Source organism: Brachyhypopomus gauderio, chromosome 6, assembly GCF_052324685.1.
Source record: "Brachyhypopomus gauderio isolate BG-103 chromosome 6, BGAUD_0.2, whole genome shotgun sequence".
Taxonomy (NCBI): Eukaryota; Metazoa; Chordata; class Actinopteri; order Gymnotiformes; family Hypopomidae; genus Brachyhypopomus; species Brachyhypopomus gauderio.
In genome coordinates, this window is record NC_135216.1 from 7388541 (window position 1) to 7411565 (window position 23025).

The window sequence follows — 23025 nt, forward strand, 5'->3', positions numbered from 1 at the left end:
TATACGCTTGTTTTATTACAAGGAATCTGCCTTTAATCTACAGCACCTGTTGAATGATTTTGTTCCACTGGCAAACCCTGATAAAAGTGCGATAAACAGCGTTTTATAGTGCGGTACATAGAGGCAGGCTGCTGGTGGTTGATATTAATGAGGGAGGATCGTCTGGAGGCTGATAGAGTGTCTACCACCCGCCCCCACCCGCCACACACACTGTGGGTGTGCACGTAGCAGGCAGCAGCCACAGGCCACCCCTGCGGAGAACACCCCACTGCAGCACTGACAGGGCCGGGCGTGGGTGTCCGCAACTCACAGCCATTAGCAGTGAAAGAGGGAGTGAGAGGAGAGAGAGAGAGAGAGAGAGAGAGAGAGAGAGAGAGAGAGAGAGAGGAAAAAAGAGGGAGAGAGAAACAGGGAGGGAGGGAGAGGTAGCTGAGAATAGAACATATGGGTAATCGAGTGTCAGGAAATGTCAGGATCCAGCCGTCAGCACAGCAGCTATGCAAGACTTTACAAGTTCGGCATGTATATGGAGGGGAGGAAGGGCAGGGGCAGAGAGTCACAACATTCACAACAGTCAGCCACAGTCAGCCACAGTCAGGGACATAGGAGAGTCAACCACAGTCAACCACAGCCAGCCAGTCAGCCACAGTCACGGGCAAACGAGAGTCACAACAGTCAGCCACAGTCAGGGACATGCGAGAGTCAACCACAGTCAGCCACAGTCACATTCTCAGTGCCGAGTCGTGTGCCTGCTGTTATTCTTCCCATGATCCCTCCTGCTGATTCCGCACATTCACGTTCCTCTGTCATCGTGTGTCATCTAGTAGATGTTAATGTTGCCGTTTCTGCTCATGTCTGAGGATTCACTCCTCTTATTTAGCATCATCTCGTAGGTTTGCCACTATCTCTAAATACCTGTAAGCACTGTATCTCACTCTATCTCTAGCTCTCTCTCTTTCTCTTTTCACTCCCTCTTTCTCTTTCCCTCTCTCTGTCATATACACATGTTCAGCGTGGATGAGTCCACACAGCAGCTGTCAGAACCCTGTCTACGGTTGCTATAGCAACCCCCCCCCCCCCCCCCCCAATCTCCCTGTTTTCCGATTCATTCCTTTCCTCGACATCACCGCGCCGGTTCCGTCAAGACCTGTCTGTGTGCATCGCCTGTCTTTGTGCATCGCCTGTCTGTGTGCATCGCCTGTCTGTGTGCATCGCCTGTCTGTGTGCATCACCTGTCTGTGTGCATCGCCTGTCTGTGTGCATCGCCTGTCTTTGTGCATCGCCTGTCTTTGTGCATCACCTGTCTGTGTGCATCGCCTGTCTGTGTGCATCACCTGTCTGTGTGCATCGCCTGTCTGTGTGCATCACCTGTCTGTGTGCATCGCCTGTCTGTGTGCATCACCTGTCTGTGTGCATCGCCTGTCTGTGTGCATCGCCTGTCTGTGTGCATCCCCGCCGTCACATGTCCAGCCCGAATGGTGCAGTAGGTAGCACAGGAAGGATTCGGACCCTGTTGCCATGCGGCTGTTGCCTGGGTCTTCCCACAGTCTCACCCTTAGCAACCAGAACCAAACCAAAAGCTAGCATAAATAGCTGGCCTCGTCACAAATTCACCGATGGCCTCTGTTACTCGGTGATCACTGGATCACGGAGTTCACTGTCGTGCACGAGATGCGTTGTTCCTCTGCGTTATGCCCTCGTACGAGTGCGATGATGTGTTTGGAGTGGGGAGGCGTTATGAGGTAACTTCCTCTGGGCTGTGCATAGGTCTGTAGGTGATGTCCAGCTGACAGTGGCACTAGCTTGCTGCAGTCATCCAAAGCCTGAGTGCAGAGGGTTTAATCCAGACACTATGAGAGTGTAGAGGGTTTAATCCAGTCACTATGAGAGTGTAGAGGGTTTAATCCAGACACTATGAGTGCAGGGGGTTTAATCCAGACACTATGAGTACAGAGGGTTTAATCCAGACACTATGAGTGCAGAGGGTTTAATCCAGACACTATTGAGTGCAGAGGGTTTAATCCAGACACTCTGAGTGCTAGGGGTTTAATCCAGACATTCTGAGTGTGGTTGGGGGTTTAATCCAGACACTCTGAGTGCTAGGGGGTTAATCCAGACACTCTGAGTGTGGTTGGGGGTTTAATCCAGACATTCTGAGTGTGGTTGGGGGTTTAATCCAGACACTCTGAGTGTGGTTGGGGGTTTAATCCAGACACTCTGAGTGTTGGGGGTTTAATCCAGACACTTTAAGCTTCGACCACGGTGAGAGTGTCACGGCCCTCTTGGTACCTCCACGTGCAGTAGTGTTCGTTTCCGAAGCCTTTTAGGAGATAATGCACTTTCACCAGGCACTTTGGAGATAAGCACTTCAAGGCCTGTTTATGCCGACTTCGTGTTCCTCAGGCAAACACTGAAGCAAAATGAAGAAAATGATCATAGAGACATATGTTTGCGCTCACCGGGTTGCTGTGTAATTTGGGGTTCCTCAGCCATTTCAGATTGTGAAATGGTTCAGTGTTTTGTGGTCTTTTTTCTTTCCTTGTTCACCACCGGCATTTACCTGGGAATGCAGTGGGACGTGATGAAAGACCAAATGTTGTAGTGATGAGAGCAGGAGCAGGGAGGAGTGAGGAGACCAAACACTGTAGTGACGAGAGCAGGAACAGAGAGGAGTGAGGAGACCAAACACTGTAGTGATGAGAGCAGGAACAGGGAGGAGTGAGGAGACCAAACACTAGTGATGAGAGCAGGAACAGGGAGGAGTGAGGAGACCAAACACTAGTGATGAGAGCAGGAACAGGGAGGAGTGAGGAGACCAAACACTGTAGTGATGAGAGCAGGAACAGAGAGGAGTGAGGAGACCAAACACTGTAGTGATGAGAGCAGGAACAGAGAGGAGTGAGGAGACCAAACACTGTAGTGACGAGAGCAGGAACAGGGAGGAGTGAGGAGACCAAACACTGTAGTGATGAGAGCAGGAACAGAGAGGAGTGAGGAGACCAAACACTGTAGTGATGAGAGCAGGAACAGAGAGGAGTGAGGAGACCAAACACTGTAGTGATGAGAGCAGGAACAGGGAGGAGTGAGGAGACCAAACACTGTAGTGATGAGAGCAGGAACAGAGAGGAGTGAGGAGACCAAACACTGTAGTGATGAGAGCAGGAACAGGGAGGAGTGAGGAGACCAAACACTGTAGTGATGAGAGCAGGAACAGAGAGGAGTGAGGAGACCAAACACTGTAGTGATGAGAGCAGGAACAGGGAGGAGTGAGGAGACCAAACACTGTAGTGATGAGAGCAGGAACAGGGAGGAGTGAGGAGACCAAACACTGTAGTGATGAGAGCAGGAACAGAGAGGAGTGAGGAGACCAAACACTGTAGTGATGAGAGCAGGAACAGAGAGGAGTGAGGAGACCAAACACTAGTGATGAGAGCAGGAACAGGGAGGAGTGAGGAGACCAAACACTGTAGTGACGAGAGCAGGAACAGGGAGGAGTGAGGAGACCAAACACTGTAGTGACGAGAGCAGGAACAGGGAGGAGTGAGGAGACCAAACACTGTAGTGATGAGAGCAGGAACAGAGAGGAGTGAGGAGACCAAACACTGTAGTGATGAGAGCAGGAACAGGGAGGAGTGAGGAGACCAAACACTGTAGTGATGAGAGCAGGAGCAGAGAGGAGTGAGGAGACCAAACACTGTAGTGAGAGGCGGCCGCGTGCATAAAGCACGCTGCAGATGGCCACAGCTGAGCAGAGGAGCCCAGGGCAGGCAGTTCGCTGGGGGCAGTTAAACAAGCACAGTTACCTCCCCAACTGTTGATTGCGAGTGAGCCACTGCTAGATCCAGATCCTCATCCTTCACTCTCGTAACTCATGCTGTGAGATCAGTTAGTGGTATTTTAAGAGACTCAGAGGTAAAGTGACAGCTGTTGCAGTTCAGGGGTAATGTAGCATCCTCTGCTCTCTCTCCAGATGAACCTGATTTCTGGAGGGTTCCATGACGGCATGCTGTTGTACTCTCACGCCCTGAACGAAACCATGAACCAGTCCGGCCTGCAACCACCAGGTCACGCCGTCACCAAGAAGATGTGGAACCGCACTTTCCACGGTCAGTCCTGCAGCCCGCACACGAGCGTACCACACGCCACATACCACACACCAACACGCCACACACGACATACAACACGCCACTCACTACATACCACATGCCACATACCACACACTACATACCACACACCCACACGCCACACACGACATACCACACGCCACACACGACATACCACATGCCACCTACCACACACCAACACGCCACACATTACATACCACACGCCACACACGACATACCACACGCCACATACCACACACCAACACGCCGCACATTACATAGCACACGCCACACACGACATACCACACACCAACACGCCGCACACCTCACGCCACACACTACATACCACACACCAACACGGCGAACACCTCATGCCACACACTACATACCACACACCAACACGCCGCACACCTCACACCACACACTACATACCACACGCCACACACTACATAGGTGCAGTCATAGGTGCACTACATAGGTGCAGGGAACTGGTCTTGTGACCGGAGGGTCGTGGGTTCAATTCCCAGACCTGAGGCCATGACTGAAGTGCCCTTGAGCAAGGCACCTAACGCCAACTGCTCCCCGGGTGCCCACCGCTATGGGCATGTGTGATCCACAGCCCCCTAGTAATCACTAGTGTGTGTGTGTGTGTGTGTTCTGATTGCACAGATGGGTTAAAAGCGGAGGACAAATTTTGATTGGGGTGTAAAAAATCACAATTGACAAAATATAGCACATTTACATTTACATACCACACACCAACACGCTACATACCACACACTACATACCACACGCCAACACGACATACCACACGCCAACACGCCGCACACTACATACCACACGCCACACACTACATACCACATGCCAACATGCCACACACTACATCCAACACACCACGCACTACATACTACACGCCAACACGCCGCACACTACATACCACACGCCACACACTACATACCACATGCCAACATGCCACACACTACATCCAACACACCACACACTACATACCACATGCCAACACGCCGCACACGACATACCACACACCAACACGCCGCACACTACATACCACACGCCACACACGACATACCACACGCCAACACGCCGCACACTACATACCACACGCCACACACTACATACCACACACCAACATGCCACACACTACATACCACACACCAACATGCCACACACTACATACCACACGCCACACACTACATACCACACGCCAACATGCCACACACTACATACCACACGCCAACACGCCACACACTACATACCACACGCCACACACTACATACCACACGCCACACCTCACGCAAACGTGTCACATTTTACACACCACACATTACATGCCAGACATTACACACTACACACCACACATTAAACACCACACACTACATACCGCATGCCACACACTACATACCACACGCCAATATGCCGCACACCTCACGCCAACGCGCCACATATTACACACCACACATTACACGCCAGACACTACACACCACACATTAAACACCACACACTACATATCACACGCCAATACGCCGCACACCTCACACCAACGCGCCACATATTACACACCACACATTACACGCCAGACACTACACACCACACATTAAACACCACACACTACATATCACACGCCAATACGCCGCACACCTCACGCCAACGCGCCACATATTACACACCACACATTACACGCCAGACACTACACACCACACATTAAACACCACACACTACATATCAGACGCCAATACGCCGCACACCTCACACCAACGCGCCACATATTACACACCACACATTACACGCCAGACACTACACACCACACATTAAACACCACACGCCACACGTCAACACAACACAAAACACATGCTGGACACACCACACGCGTGTGCCAGCTTTGGCCATGAACAGCAACACATAATCATAAACAGGGGCAGATTAAATCCATCTGTAGTCCATGAGGAACGGACAAGTCCAAATACGGCTGCCTGAAGAGAAATACAACAGTACTTACCTCTAAAGAGTGAGAGTGTTGTGAGTAGCAGAAGACAAGTTTTCTACATTTACACACAAAGTGCTGTGTCTTACTATACGGTTAATTTAACTAACAGCTTCAGGTTAAAGGGAACCTTGTATGCATCATTTTTTTTGTTTAATGAAACTATGCACCATAAAACATATTAAGTAAAGGGGTATGTATAATGCATTAAGTGGATTAAGTAAGTAGAAACTGTGACAAGCGGTTTTATGAATAATTCAGAGTGCAAATGGCTACCAACTTGTCTGCTTGTTGGAATTAGAGTATTAAGACTAATGTACAATCCTGACTGGATTTGACAAGTCAAAAACACGACTGGATTTTAGGTTAAGGTTCTCATTATTCCTCTCTCGGCTGCTGAGTGTGTCCCATTGTAAGTGACAATGTAGCTGCTGTTTTGTTCAACCATGAGACTTCTAGATTGTTCTTTAAATGGAAGTGCAGCCTGGGAGTTTATCTTGGGGCTTCCCGTGCGGCTCGTCCAATCAGAGGCGGCTCTGAAGCAGCCCATTGCTGGCTTGGCTTGTGGACCTAATTGCCTGTGTGAGATCACTGGGTCGGGTGGCATTCTGCAGGTGTCCTTGTGGAAATGACTGCGTGACGCTGCTAGCGTGACCAAACGGGACCAAACGGGACCCTTCCATCCCGGAGCCGGTGGACTGTAACAGGACGATGGCTTCGTGGTTTTCCCAGCCTGTTGTTCTGTGGGAGACGGCGCTCTGATGTTCACGCTGTGTAGCATCTCCTCCCATAGCTGCCTTTAGGAGAAACCCACGCAGTGGCAGTCCCAGCAGGCCAGTCTCATGCTTTCACCAGCAGGAGCAGTAGGAGGTCCCGCTTGCTGTAGCTGTGTGTGTGTGTGTGTGTGTGTGTGTGTGTGTGTGTGTGTGTGTGTGTGTGTGTGTGTGTGTGTGTGCATGCGCATTTTGAGGGGGAGTAGTACACAAATTCTTTGTCAAATAGCACTTAAAAAAACACAGTAAGAGGTTGTTCTGTGTGAACTGTAAGTGGTGAGCAGCGGGAGTTTGAATAAATCCTCACTCCCCTCCACATCCTCACTCCCCTCCACATCCTCACTCTCCTCTACATCCTCACTCCCCTCCACATCCTCACTCCCCTCTACATCCTCACTCCCCTCTACATCCTCACTCCCCTCTACATCCTCACTCCCCTCTACATCCTCACTCTCCTCTACATCCTCACTCTCCTCTACATCCTCACTCCCCTCCACATCCATCTTCACTCCCCTCCACATCCTCACTCCCCTCCACATCCTCACTCCCCTCCACATCCTCACTCCCCTCCACATCCTCACTCCCCTCTACATCCATCCTCACTCCCCTCTACATCCTCACTCTCCTCTACATCCTCACTCCCCTCCACATCCTCACTCTCCTCTACATCCTCACTCCCCTCTACATCCTCACTCTCCTCTACATCCTCACTCCCCTCCACATCCTCACTCTCCTCTACATCCTCACTCCCCTCTACATCCTCACTCCCCTCTACATCCTCACTCTCCTCTACATCCTCACTCCCCTCTACATCCATCCTCACTCCCCTCTACATCCTCACTCTCCTCTACATCCTCACTCCCCTCCACATCCTCACTCCCCTCCACATCCTCACTCCCCTCTACATCCTCACTCTCCTCTACATCCTCACTCTCCTCTACATCCTCACTCCCCTCCACATCCTCACTCCCCTCTACATCCTCACTCTCCACTACATCCTCACTCCCCTCCACATCCTCACTCCCCTCCACATCCTCACTCTCCACTACATCCATCCTCACTCCCCTCTACATCCTCACTCTCCTCTACATCCATCCTCACTCCCCTCTACATCCTCACTCCCCTCTACATCCATCCTCACTCCCCTCTACATCCTCACTCCCCTCTACATCCATCCTCACTCCCCTCTACATCCTCACTCCCCTCCACATCCTCACTCCCCTCTACATCCATCCTCACTCCCCTCTACATCCTCACTCCCCTCTACATCCTCACTCCCCTCCACATCCTCACTCCCCTCTACATCCATCCTCACTCCCCTCTACATCCTCACTCCCCTCTACATCCTCACACATCTGATTGTTCATCCCCTCTCACTGACCACGTCACCATTTAAACATGTTAATCATATTCACACCAGTGCTTTTCACCGGTCCTACATAACATAACAATTACATAACAAGAACTCCATTAGTATTCCACCACTGCTTAGTGATGAATCAAATATGCAGCAAGATGGGGGATAATCCTGCACTGGCTCTGTTGGTTTGGTTATCTTGGTTGTTTGGTTAGCCCGGTTCTTTGGTTGGTTTGGTTAGTCTGGTTCATTGGTTGGTTTGGTTATCTTGGTTGTTTGGTTAGCCCGGTTCTTTGGTTGGTTTGGTTAGTCTGGTTTATTGGTTGGTTTGGTTATCTTGGTTGTTTGGTTAGTCCTGTTCTTTGGTTGGTTTGGTTAGCCAGGTTCATTGGTTGGTTTGGTTATCTTGGTTGTTTGGTTAGCCTGGTTCATTGGTTGGTTTGGTTAGCCAGGTTCATTGGTTGGTTTGGTTATCTTGGTTGTTTGGTTAGCCTGGTTCATTGGTTGGTTTGGTTAGCCAGGTTCATTGGTTGGTTTGGTTATCTTGGTTGTTTGGTTAGCCTGGTTCATTGGTTGGTTTGGTTAGCCTGGTTCATTGGTTGGTTTGGTTAGCCAGGTTCATTGGTTGGTTTGGTTATCTTGGTTGTTTGGTTAGCCTGGTTCATTGGTTGGTTTGGTTAGCCAGGTTCATTTGTTGGTTTGGTTATCTTGGTTGTTTGGTTAGCCCGGTTCATTAGTGGTTTGGTTGGTATATAATGTGAGATATTTTGAAGCCCAGTGTCTGAAATTCTTCATTGAATTAGTGTATTTGTTCCTTCACATCCTCACTCTGATAGGGGTTATTATGGACTGCACACTGAATGCACTCTGAAGTCATGATGTTGACCAGTCCAGGCTTAATGCCTATAAGCTCCTGGCTCCTCCCATTCCCCTAGCCCCTCCCCATCCCATTATTTTCTAGGAGTGACCCACTATCTTCATCTCTACACTCCCCTGTTCACTTCCTGCTTTTCTTTGTGCTCCACCTGCTCAAATCCAACCCCTGCTGTGTTGCCATGGCCAAATCCAATCACAGTGCCTTCTGGGTCACTCCTGTCCCACAGAACCACACCTGGGCCCAGAACAGGCACAGACCGCACAGAGAGCTGAGCAACAGGACACCAGGCCAGAGTAATTTGTGGGGTGCCGTCCCCTGAGCTTGCTTAATAGTCCATTATGGACTCTGGTGAGAGAGACAGGCAGAAACCGAAAGATTTAAGACAGAGAGAGACACATCAGCCAAGCTTGCTGGCTACGTTTTGTAATGTAGAGGAAATCATGCATACTGACTGACGATGTGTGCTGGCGACTACAGCGTTTGAGCTCTGAATGGGATCTTGTCTGATTGCTGCTTTTTAACTGGCGTGGATGTGTGTGAAGTAAAGCACATCCTTCAACACCAAGCCCTAATGAGGTGGACCGGACCTGCCTGACACGACGCGCCTCACCCCAGCCTCTCTTACTCACACTCTCTGATCAGTTTTCCTCTGATCGCTTCCATCACTCCTTCCATCATGTCTCTTGCGTCTCTGGCGTCTCGCTCTCCTCTGTCTTTCTGTTCTGTTCATCCAGCCTGCTCTTCCTCCTTCCTCATCTCCATCATTCATTCGCTGTAACAGCTATAATTTTGTGTGTGTGTGTGTGTGTGTGTGTGTGTGTAACTGGAGAGGGGAATCTAATAAACCCAGAATAAGGCATCTGTTTATCTATAGCATCTGGGTCTCTCTCCAAGCCTGTCACCAACCCTCCTCTCCTTCTGAGCTCAACGGCTTCCTCCTCTTTTCGCTTCCGCTGTCTTTTCCTTTCAGCTTCCTCTCCTTTCACTCACAGCGTTTCTCTCTGGGCCTCGACGCCGTGCAACTCATCCACGCTCTCCCGTCTCTCCCCCCTGCGTTCACCCTCCTCTTCCTCCTCCTCCTCCTCCTCCGCTTGACTCACTCTTTAACTCTTTCACCTGTGAGGAACTCTCACAGTCTCACCTCCATCCTTCCACGGTTGCCATGACCGTGACTGCTCTCTCTCCGTGACGCACCAGCTGACTAACCCTTGAGTCAACGAGCCCCTGATTAGAGAGGGATGAGAAAAATATCGGCTTCGGTATATTACGATGTTCTGCTGAAGGGAAGGATAGTTCTAGTGTCCAGCTCTGACTGGGCTGGAGGACCAAACCTCTCAAGCCTGCTGCAGAACGTCAGGGTGAGCTGGAGCAGCAATACAGGAAGTATTCGTTCAACTGTGACATGAAAAACAAAAAACGTGTGCTTCTGTTTACAGTGCATATGTCCATGTAGGTCTTTGACATGTGCGTTGACATTTCTCGGTCCTAAGATGTTTGTTGGGGTTTGTGGTGAGGCCCTGTTAATCTCTTAATAAAATCCCAAACACACTAACCAACACAATTGTACAGTGCAGCCAAAGACCTCATGTGGTATGGGGGGATTTAATAAAGACACCGACACTCACACACGCTCTTATGTCTGCCTGCTCGATTTCCCTCAGAGAGTACCGATACTGAACTTCCATTTCTTTAAGTGCTTTCTCTCTCTCTCTCTCTCTCTCTCTCTCTCTTTCTCTCTCTGTCTGTCTCTTTCCTTTTTGTTACTATGATGATAGCTGATTTCTGTATTCAATTTATTTTGTGTTTACACAAAATACTTTTCTTACAGTTTTTTAATTTGTCTCAGATGCATAGCCACAAAGCCCAGTGCAGAATTAACAAACATTTACAAACCATAAGCTCAAATTCCAAAGCATTCTCATTCGCACAGTACACACATGGAACTGAGATCACCCTAAACCACACTTTAAATCTCTTTAGTCCATGGAACCCTGGTATCTGTATCATGCTCTAAAATAAGAACCTAGGTCAAGAGCTTGTAGTGTAAAGCATATGGATCAGGTTTGCTGTGAAAGGACACCTTCTATCCTGGTGTCATCTGGTCCTCTGCAGTCCTGCCGCGTTCTCAGCAGCGTGGTTAGTTAGTTTGTTTTGATTCGATTTGTTTATAGCATTGTCTGGATATTTTGTGTCTTTCGAGAAAAAATCATATATGTCAGTTTAAGGTATATTCATAAGTGTTTGCACAAACAGTATTTATAAGTTCATTTACAATATAAATGTATATTATATGGATCCAGCTAACATTTACAGCTTGGTGCAAACCAGATGAAAATAACTGTGACTTCAGATTTCAGACACAGCATGTTTTTGTTCAACGTTATTTGGAAGTGTAACTATCAAGTAAAACGGCCCAGGAAATAGCAGTGTAGGAAATCAGAACTGGGCATTTCAATTGGAAAAACGTGTCTGCTAAATCACAGTATTTGGAATCTGGATTTTCACGCCACCTCGATGACAGTAGTGTGGTCCAAAGCCTTTTCTTTCATTTCACTGCTTGTACGCAAAACTGCTTTGGCGAAAAGCCACACGCCAGCTCCGTAATGAGCCTCGGACCGTCGTTTGCAGTCGTCTGAATAATCCTTCAGGATTAAACCTGAAAGACGTTCCTATATTCACCACGTCGCCAAATGCAATTCTGAGCAGTTTGTCACTGAACCTGCAATAACCAGGGGAAATAATAGGACAAAATGAATACACAGAATCGGTGTTTGCTTGCACAAGACCTTGAATGCTTTCTGTTGACAAAAAAACAAACAACTGTCACTGCATACGATACGTGTAGCACTGTTTCCTGTTATGCTCTGTGGTGTCTTGGTATGCTATATATTGAGATATTATTTTTTTGTTTCTTATATTTAGCAATGTAAGTGCCCTTTTTGAATTGTAACAAGGTTCGTAAGCACTGTTTACTTGTTTATGGATTTAATATGTGTGTTATCATTTAATATTTGTTTATGGTTCAGGGTTGTTTTATGACCTTTTGTATGCACTATTGTGCCACTGAATGAGAAAGCAATTTGGAGTTTTAGTCAGCTGCTATTGACATTTACATGTCAATAATTCAATAATGCAATAACTTAGCACTTTAGTAACGCCGTAATAATTGCGTTACAAATATGTATGGGCACCGCACAGCTGCCTAGTGCTGATTGAGTCTCTTTGGATTTGTGTGGTGGATCTGAGGAGCTTCCGGCCATTTTAGAGTAATGTGTGATTTGGCAGAATAAAGACAGTTGCAGGGCTGAGTCACTTGGTTTGAAACTACGTTGCCATTCTGAGATTTGGCACTTGACGGAGGCTGTTATTACAAGCCATCCCGAACTGTCTCTTGTGTGATTACATGGGTGATTGTATTTGCTCTACTCAGAACTGTGGAGAAAACAGCACGTTGGATTTGGTAGTGTGGCTATGTGTGCTGGCTGGGCCATAGTAGGTTCATGTGTTCATAGCTGGGTGTGGGACTGGGTTTAGGACTGGGTTTGGGACTGGGTTTGGAGCTGGGTTTGGGACTGGTTTTAGGACCGGGCTAAAGGCCCATTCACACCCTACGGTAATTACGGATACGGACCCTTTCGTCCGGTTCCGGAGGTCGTTTCATCCGTCAGTGGGTCCGTTGCCAGAGCGCTTACGAATCCGTAGTAACGGAGCAATATAAACCGGAAATCAGGGGGCAGTAGAGAGTCAGAAGCATCGGACGTACACCAATTCGGGAAAATCAATGAAGAAGAGTACTGGACTTTAAAAAATGACGCTCGAGTTAGAAGAGAAACTTTGCGAGTTGGTTAGAGGCTACATTCTGCTACGGTGCCAGGTCATCGCGATAAACAGCGATGCAAAAACAGCTGGGAGGAGATTGCTGGTGCGCCGGTGCTGGAAATTTGACTATACTGCCCTCTAGAGGATGTATTTTTAAAAATCATAACAACGTTGGAAACGGAAAGAGGTATAGTGACCCCCTACGGAGGCTACGTTTGGTACGGACGGACGAAATTCGTCCGTGTCCGGAGGTATAAAGCAGGCTTTAGGACTGGGTTTGGGGATGGGTTTGGGACTGGGTTTGGGACTGGGTTTGAGAATGGGTTTGGGGCTGGGTTTAGGACTGGGTTTGGGTATGGGTTTGGAGCTGGATTTGGGACTGGTTTTAGGACTGGGCTTAGAAATGGGTTTGGTGGTGGGTTTGGGACTGGGTTTGGGACTGGGTTTGAGACTGGGTTTGGGTATGGGTTTGGGACTGGGTTTGGGGATGGGTTTGGGGATGGGTTTGGGGCTGGGTTTGGAACTGTGTTTGGGACTGGGTTTAGGACTGGGTTTAGGACTGGGTTTGGGACTGGGTTTGGGACTGAGTTTGAGGATGGGTTTGGAGCTGGATTTGGGACTGCATTTGGGACTGGGTTTAAGGCTAGATTTGGGTCTGGGTTTGTTTGGCCTTTGGCCCACCTCTGGTTAAGCTCTTGTGCTCAGGTCCTTAGCCCCGAACCCCAGCATGTGTTAACAATTAGTGTTCAATCCCTCAGCTCAGAACCTCTCACTGTGAGGTAACCTGGGGCATCTCATGAAAGCCTGAGGTACTAGCATTACCCCCACCCCCTTTCCCACTCTCTTTAACTCTCGTTTCATTTGGGATCATTCATTGGCTAGCAGCATGGGGAGTCCCCCATCCATTTGCATTTTAGAGAGAGAATGACGCTGGAACCTTCCAGAAGAGAGCACTCTGTTCCCACCAGTGGGGAGGAGTGTTGCTTTTAACGACATGCAGCGATGGTCTGAATTACTGGCACTGACGCTCCTCTGGGCCTCCTGTTGAGAAACAACATCAGTGGCCTCCAGATGCCAGTGTCACTTCCAGAACCACCTCCAGACCTTCTGCCAACCCTCTCGAGCAGGAACTAGTGAAGCAGCGACTCACAGCTGGCAAAGAAACAGCTGTGGAGCCAACTGTCCAATTACTTACTCTTCATTGAAATAAGGAAATCATATGAACATCACTGTGGTTGTAGTCTAGATGTAAATGCCCTTTAATCTCTCCATATGGTCATAATCTAGTGAAGAAACTAGTGAAGAGATGAAGATTGTGGTGCTACTTGGTCATGGGAGTGTCAATGTAATTAGGGGTTTTAAACAAATTCGTCTCCTGTTAGTGAGTTACACGGCTGTGTAATTATTTTCACTGGGTTGCAATGCCAGCCTTAGCCTCCCTGTGACTGAAATCTATCGACTCCCCCTCTCCCTCTCTTTCTTCTTTCTCTCCCTCTGTGTCTGCGGTCTGCTCGAGTCAAATGGATCATCTTTCTAGTGGTGCTACCCAGCGGTGTTGACCTCTCTCAGATTTCATCACAAGCTGATCCCAGTAGGTGGACATTGTAGTGCGCCCCCCCCCCTCCAGCTCTGCGATGAGGACATCCTGTAGCCATGAACACCACCTGCACCGCCCGTCCTCAACACCCGTTCCTCGTGCTCCCTCTCCAGAGGATCCTTCTCCTCCACCCATGTTCCCTGCCCCATCCTCTTCCTCCCGCCCCAGACCCTCACTCGGGGGGGAGATCGGCGGCCGGCCGTCGCCCCCCCCCTCACGCCGCTGGAGATCGGCTAGCGGCTGAGGCTCCGGCCAGTGTTCGGCGCTTCCTGCGGTGGCCTCTCCCTTTCCTGTGTCACAGAGGGCAGCCTGCTCCTGTACCGCCAGCTGTGATTTCGCAGGACCTCGAATTTGATCCGCCGCTCTAAGGAGCGCTCTCGTCACGACCACCGAAGCAGCGTTCGCCCCCTCCCCTTACACGTGTGAAACGTTTAACGGTAGCCAACTACCAAGGAACGTCTAATATTAGCAAAGAGAATTAAGGGAAAGAATTGGTGTTTTTTTTTATTTATTTGAGCTTATATGCCGAGAGCTTTTAGAGTTTATGGAGCATTCAGGACCCAGGCTGCTGTTTGGTTGTGCTGGATGATGGTGGTGTTAACCACACCCTCGGTGTGGGCTGGGGCCCACGGCAGGATGGTCTCCTCCACCTTCTCTCCCTGCTGCATCCACTGTCCATTTCACAGGAGCCTGTGTCAGGTTTCCTCGGAGCCCCTAACCAGCCGTGCTCAGCAGTAAATACACGCGTTCAGCAGTCACTGCGATAGCCTTATCGACCTGCAAATGCACACTAGGTCCCTCTGGAGAACCAGCACACACAGGAGGCCTTAAAACGACACGTTTTCTTACCTTTTCTACAAGATGCTCTCATAACCGTTTCATGATAAAGAGAACAGAGGAAACTACTGAATAATCATGTATGTGGTTGCCCTAATTCTGAATCAGATGAATCTGTCCTACAGTCACTGTTCAGCATATTTCATGATGTTTAACAGCGTGAACACCGGCCTCCTCAGCCGAGATGTATTTGGGGACTGAGTAGACAAGAAACGAGGCCGACCCTCACAAAGGCCAGCCAATCAGAGCGAGGCTCCGTAGGCGAGACTGATTCATATTTGGTCTGCTGTTTCAAAAGAGTAGCCGTCAATAGAGAAATAAAAGCGGACACCCTCTGTACAGCTCTGAAGAATTCAATAGCCATGTCACAATTGTTATTGTGGCTCTAACAGTGAAAAAAAAAACATAATGGCTCTTGCTGTCCAAGACTGTAATTCTGTGTGATCGTTAAATGGAGAATTATTGACACAAGCAGGAAGATATTATTGACCATGTGCAAGTGTGCAGTATATTTACACGGAAACTTGCACAGAAAGAATCCTGTGGCACTGTGAACATAGACTTGGCACAGATGAACAGCTGCAGACTGTGTTTTCCATTATATACACGTCTATTTAATTTGACGTTATCCTTTTAAACTCCATACGCACGTTCTTTTTTTTTTTTAGCCCTATGTATGAAATGCACTGCACAAATAAATCTTGAAGCCTTGCAAAATGTCAACCACTCCAAACCACATGAATCAAAGATCTGGTTCTGAGCACAGGGCCTCTGCTGACAGCCCAGCGTCAGCCCAGCTGTGATCCTGATGTGGTTCCGGCTCATAGATGTGCCACTGCGGTGAGGGCATCAGATGTGCTGGTGATGCTGGACATTTCATCACTGTCCCTCGTGGGTTGGATGGGGACAGGCCAGTCAAACCTGTCCAGAGACATCGGTCATATGACGTTTTATATGTGAGCACACTTGAGCACATTTCAGCCACTCACAGATGGTAATGGAGAGTTTGGGCTCTGAATTTGTGTGTGTGTGTGTGTGTGTGTGTGTGTGTGTGTGTGTGTGTGTGTGATTGCGAGGTCTGAGAGTACAGACCCTTACCCGTTCCCACACCCCAGCAAACCCACTGCATGAAGCCTCTTCCCATGCCTCACTCGTTACCCACAATGCCCCTGTGATGACATTCTGATGCTTTCCAGGGCTTTTGGAAGCATATGGTTTCATGTTTGCATATGTGTAGATGATGTGTACCAGGACAGATGTCCATACTGCTGCAATTATGAAATTATGCTTGTGGTTATTTATGAACAAGAAATGTTACAACAAATGGCTTCAGTTAGGGGGGTTATTCTTTAGAGACGGGTGGTTCACTCAAACAAGGGGCCCGGAACCTCTCACAGCTGAGATCTGGTCCTCTGATGATCTGGACCTCTGGAGTTCTGGTCCTCTGGAGTTCTGGGGCTCTACCGTCCTGTGGGGTTCAACTCCAACATACCAGACTGTAAGAATCAGGTTCTATACTGAAAGCCTTGATAAACCCTTTAATACTTATTATTTCATTCTAAAGCACTTACAGTTCAAAGAGGAATCTATCATAAGTGATATATCGGTCTTATAGGGTTAACTGAACAAGGTGTTTTAAATCAGATTAGGATTGGAGATCTGAGATGTAGTACAATCCAGAACCAGGCACTGGGCTTAGAGAGACGGAGTAAAGAAAAGAGAGCAAGATTAGAAGGGTGAGTCAGTTACTGCTTTAACCTCCTGCAGTACAACATCCTCTTTCTTATACAGTTAAAGTAATAAGTAAGGAATATATCCCTAATTCTAATGTAATGAAATGTTACACAAGAGGAGAGGTGAAGTGGGTCCATGTTGATGAAAGCAAGAGTAAGAGGCTTGTGTATCATCCAACTGGAACTTTGTTTTTGTGATCTTTTATTTGAAATGACACCAGAGGTTCCACAGAAGGACAGAAGAGGTGAGCTGTGCTGCTGGGAGTTCGGTTCTGTCTCGTGGTGTGATTAGGGAGGAGGTCGTTTGGACTGGCCCCTGTAGCAGTGTGGCCCTGACAGCAGGCATCAGGTTGCAGCTCTGATAAAAGGCTGGGACCTGCTTAATGGACTTACCAATCTACTGTGTGTGTGTGTGTGTGTGTGTGTGTGTGTGTGTGTGTGTGTGTGTGTGTGTGTGTGTGTGTGTGTGTGCGTGTAAGTGACAGCGCTTGCGTCTTCGTTCGGACCACACACACACACACACACACACACACACACACACACACACACAGAGTGCCCCAGAGCTGCTTCCCATGAGTGATTACTGCTGGTGCTGGAGGTGGAGGTGCAGGTGGAGGCCCCTCTGTAACCCCAACCTCCGCCCAGGCCCAGCAGCCACTGAACCACTTTCACCCCCTACTCTGGTTCACCTTCACACTCCGCTCCGGCTTATTCTCACCGCCCACCCCCCACCCCCACCCTCCACCCCCCACCCCCCACCCTCCACCCCCCACCCCCACCCCCACCCTCCACTCCGGCTGACTGGTGTTCACGTGAAGCTTCGACAGCAGGTTGGCAGGACTGGCATTACCGTCTCTCCTCCAGTCCCGCACTAATTGGCCTGATATTTACTAGAGCAGCAGTGCGTCGAGAAACCATGGTGACGACAACCACCCGTGCTCCGACACTGATTAGTATTCTACTGTCATGTTTGGTGTCATGTGACTGGAGAACTTCTGGGAAGGTTTATGGTGTGGCATTAATCCACAAGCCGCACGGAAGTCACGGTTTCATTTGTCCGGGGTGTTGGTTGCCACGGCAGCATTCGTCCAGCTTCATCTCTTCTGTTTGTTTCTTTAATTGGCGCCGCAGAATCCGAATCCCGACGAGCGGGTGGGGGGATTTGGCTTCTGTGCGTGTCCGGTTCAGGCCTCCTGATCAGTAGCGCTCCAGAGATCTGGCAGCTGGGGGCGGAGTCCGTGTTTTAACGACGCTCCCCTCTGAACGGACAGTGAATGAAAATGGCATCGTTAAAACTCTTTTCCGTCCAACACCCGAGGGACGATATGAGTGCCTTGCAGTATTTATTTCATATGAAACTGCTAATCAAATTCTGGAGGCAGATACGCACCACGGATGCTTTTATTTTGTCTCGTGGTTTCATTAATAATGAGCGGGTCTTATTTGCACACATACAGGCATTTTTAATGCCCTTCTGGAATTTAATTACATCAAATACAAATAATTACCTCCTAATTAATTCTTGCAATTATCTCATTATTAATTAATGTCTTTGGCAACTATTCTATATAACATTAATATCAAGCTGTAATAGTAATAGCTACTATTTCCATACTGTAATTGCAACACAATAAGGATCGATGGCCTAAATTAAAAGTCCTGTTCTCTACCTTTCCCCATCCATCTTCCATATTGCTTTATTATTCATCCAAATAGCTGCAGCGGTTTTGACGCACACCTTCCCATAATAAGAGGTGTTGTCCGTTTCGCTGCATTTCAGACGGACATGCGAGAGATGCAGGTGGCAGGAGATTGACTGCACCAACGTGGCAGCTGTCAGAGCTGTCTGATCGGACGCTGTCTACCGGGAGCCCCTGCAATCAGCCCGCGGGGCTGGGTCAATTAACACAGCCGCCCTGTCAGGGGTCAGCGCAGGCGGGCCGAAGTACGCTGCCACTCCTGCTCCATTTTAGGTGTGATTAGCTACACCTGCGATTTCCAAGTGCAGCCGCCGCCGTCAAGCAAATGTATGGAGTTAAAATGCTGCCAAAACGTTGTAAACAAACAGGACATATTCCGCAAATATCACACTATTTGCAAACAAACTTACATGTGAAAATTTACAAATGAAAAATGCGATAGTTGTAAATTCAAATGTGACTTTCAAACAAGCAAGTGCTGAGAAACTTTCTAATACGTCACACTTAACCAATATGTTTTACAAAAACATTCCCATGTCATAATTTGCAAATAAATACAACTGTACTTGTGATGGATTAGAAAAGTCACATTTGAATTTACAACTTCCGCGTTTTGTATTTGTATGTCGTGTTTTTCATTTGTAAATTGTGTTGTGCTTGCAAATAGTATGATATTTGTCCTGTTTGCTTACAACATTTCGGCAGCATTATAACCCCATACAAATGTGATTCATCATCCACACGTGAATATCAGCGCACACGTGCTTTGGTCGGCCGGGTTCATGATTCACTCTGTCCGGTGTGTCAAGTTTTGAACGTGTCGGCGTGGGGCTGAACAAAATGTTTCAAGGGAACAAAAATTAAAATATATTAAGCTATTCGTCATTTCGGCCACGTGCTTACAATGTTTGCGGGTGGGTCTGCGGTTCCTTCGCCACCTGCTGAGGGGACTAAACTCAGTTGGTTCTGACAGCACCTCACTCACTTGCTCTCGGCATGTCGTGAGCGTGGGCCCGCGATGCTAGCGCCTCACCCTGGCAGAGCGCCGTGCATTTGGGGAGCAAGCATGGACCTTCTGTCACTGCCTGTTCACCGCTCAGAGCAGAAGAATCCAGGCGCAGTGACGGATGATTCCAGAACTCCTTCCAGCCTCCTTCCTGTGGGCCTGGTGCTGCCTCGTTTGGGCTTGTTGGTGTTTTGGTTTTGTTATGTGTTGTTTTCCACAAATTTATCTGCTGCTGTTTGTCTTGTGTAAGCCTGTCTCCCGTTTTGGTATGTTGATGCGGCGTTGGAAATGTAAATTAACTGTTGTTTACACAGATCTGTCAGACATTATGGGAAACTTGTCACTGTATTTAATGGACTTTCAAAAGTCATGCTTCAGTTTCTCCAGATAACAAAATGAGAGATGTCAGGATGATCATTTTGCAGCATTGGCCGGGATTAAAGTGCCTTGTTCTTCTTGTTGTCTGACTTGTTCTTCTCTCTGAACAGGTGTGACCGGCCTGGTACAGATGGATGAGAATGGTGATCGAGAAATCGACTTTGCGCTCTGGGACATGAATGACACAGACTCTGGAGTCTATCAGGTACTGGGGCCTCCATTCGAACGCATGACCATTCCTCAGTATTATCACAGCTTAATATGTTTGTTCTGTTTTGGTGCCATGTAGAGGCTATAAAAGCCATAATTTGAGCAGCAACTAGTGTGTGTGTGTGTGTGTGTGTGTGTGTGTGTTTGCAGATTGTGTCTGTGTATAACAGCAGTGTGAAACAGATGGTTCCAGAGGCAGGGATGAAGGTACACTGGCCCAAGGGCTCTCCCCCACCCGACATCCCTCCGTGTGGCTTCAAGAACGATAAGCCCTCCTGCCTTGCCCGTAAGCACCACCCCCCCTCCCCACACTAGCCCCGCCCCCCGCACTAGCCCCTCCCCCACCATGTTCCACACAGCATTGTTATGTAATGGTGAAGTACACACAATGATACAAACGGTGCACTTCAAGTGTTGTTACTTTAAAATGATAATGCTCCCATACCACTGATTAGAGGGCTTTAAGAGGGGTCTACCGAACAGAACACATCAAATGTCTTCCACTCGACAGATATTAACACCATCGTACCTTTATGAGAGGTTTTATAGCACAGAGAGCAAAACACATTTGACTTTCCTCCTCCCTCTCAGAGTAGGAGCCGTTTCCTCTGTGTGAGTCCCGTTCTGGCTCTGAGATCACTCGATGGGGTCTTCAGACATGTGCCAACATCTACCCACAGTCAAAGATAATCATATCTCATTCATAGATAAGACACTTCCAAGTAGACAACAAAGAGCTATAGTTAATCGTTCCGGATGAGTTGTTAAGTTGAATGAGTGTGTGTGCAGTTCAGAAGAGGCTGAATCTGTTCTGGGGGCTTTGCCTGACCCTACACCTTATCATGTAGTTCACATCAATATATTGTTGGGGTTTTTTTCCATTATTCAGTGTACCACCCGTAGATGAGGCGAACATCTGGTAACCACAGCAACGGCATGTAGTGAGGAGGCCATTCCAGAGTATCTGTAGAACAGGACAGTCAGACAGCCCGTGTCAGACCGGGTTAGCAGACCATCATACTGCAGCAGACAGCACTGACCTTCTAAAACATTTCTGTGGGTGCATTTCTAAATCAGGAGAATGTGTTCTGTGGTTACGCTGCATGCGTGTGGCCTTTCTTCATTGCAGGAACTGTCACCATGCACCAGATGGTCTCTGTCGTGGTCTGCTTCATCTTCATCATCATCATCACCGTCACAGTCTTCATCTACAGGTTAGTGGAGCCCCGTGACTCTGGGTAGGTGTTACTGCAAATGCTTCTTGTTGTGGACAATTCACATTCTGATACACTCTCTCCACTTTGATCCCTTATTTTTTCTCACTGTCACCCACTTCTCTCTATCTCTCTATCTATCTCTCTCTATATATCTCTCTCTTTCACTCTCCTTATGTCTTTCTTTCTTACCCCTCTTTGTCATATTTCCAATCCATCATTTTCTCTTACAAAATTTCAATTTCTCCCCCACGCCCCTTGTTTTGTGTCTCTCCCATTTTCTCTTCCCTGCTGTTTCCCTATACTCTTTCTGCGCTCGCTCTCTCTCTCTCTCTCTCTCTCTCTCTCTCTGACTTCCCTTTCACCCCCTCTCTCCACCTCATCCCCCCATTTCCCGATGGTTTCTCAGAGAGCTTGCTCACAAATGGCACTAGGAAAGGAGGACTGCATGGACACGTTCCCTCACGAACCCTTAGATAATTAAATATGTTTATGTCTCCCCAACCCAGCCTGACAGTGACTAGAAGTGACTCGTTTCTATAATTGACCTGCATAAAATATCATAAACGTGACATTAAAAAAAGCTCTCATTCTCTCAGACTTTCTGTAACTGTCCTGATGGAGTGGTGAATATGTATGTTTATTGTTGATTTCTGATGTTTATCTTTGCAGTAAATTAGCAGGTGGTGGGTATATTTGTTTTTTATGAAAACGTATTTTTGTGGTTGTTAGATAACTGGCCTTGAACTTGAGAGAATGTTTATTCATATACAGCATCTAGTAATGTGTAATTATGTGTAGATATCTGTTTCAGTAGATATCTGCTTGATTGGAAATGTGAGCACCCATATATCGTCTGGGCTATTGAGATGAAATAAACTCATGTTCAATAGTAAGCTTGACTCAGTGATGCTGACTTTCAGTCGGAGTGTCCAGTGTCTTCCCATGTCCTACACGTGTCCACTGCCTTGTGTGTGTGTGTGTGTGTGTGTGTGTGTGTGTGTGTGTGTGTGTGTGTGTGTCCTTGCTGCATCCACACGGTGTTCTTCTTCTTTTCCATCTCTTCCTTTCTGCCATGTCCTTCCTCCTCTCTCTCTCTCTCTCTCTCACACACACACACACACGATTTCATTGTTCTTTGACGTTTCTCTTTTCTTTTACTTTCACTCGCTCTGTTTCTCTCACCCGCCACGTTGTGTCCATCAGGAAGGTAAAGCTGGAGAACGAGCTGGCAGCCCAGCTGTGGAGGGTTTACTGGGAGGACATTCAGATGAGCAACCTGGACAAGACGCTACGCAGGGCCTGCAGCAGACTCACACTCTCACTGGTGCGGCCACACACACGCACAGTACACACACACACACACACGCGCCCACACACCATCAGACACTCTCTCTCTCCGTCTCTCTCTCATACATACAC

At 48.2% G+C, this 23025-nt stretch overlaps 1 protein-coding gene across 1 annotated transcript in view; it reads left to right on the forward strand.

The window, feature by feature from the left end:
* The window catches only part of npr1a (natriuretic peptide receptor 1a), a 54929-nt gene that overhangs the window by 23281 nt on the left and 8623 nt on the right, over positions 1 to 23025 (forward strand). The window contains exons 5-9 of the mRNA XM_077008402.1: positions 3971 to 4106; positions 20290 to 20384; positions 20540 to 20675; positions 21519 to 21603; positions 22810 to 22930. Coding sequence (XP_076864517.1) covers positions 3971 to 4106; positions 20290 to 20384; positions 20540 to 20675; positions 21519 to 21603; positions 22810 to 22930 — 573 coding nt within the window. The remainder of the gene's footprint in view (positions 1 to 3970; positions 4107 to 20289; positions 20385 to 20539; positions 20676 to 21518; positions 21604 to 22809; positions 22931 to 23025) is intronic.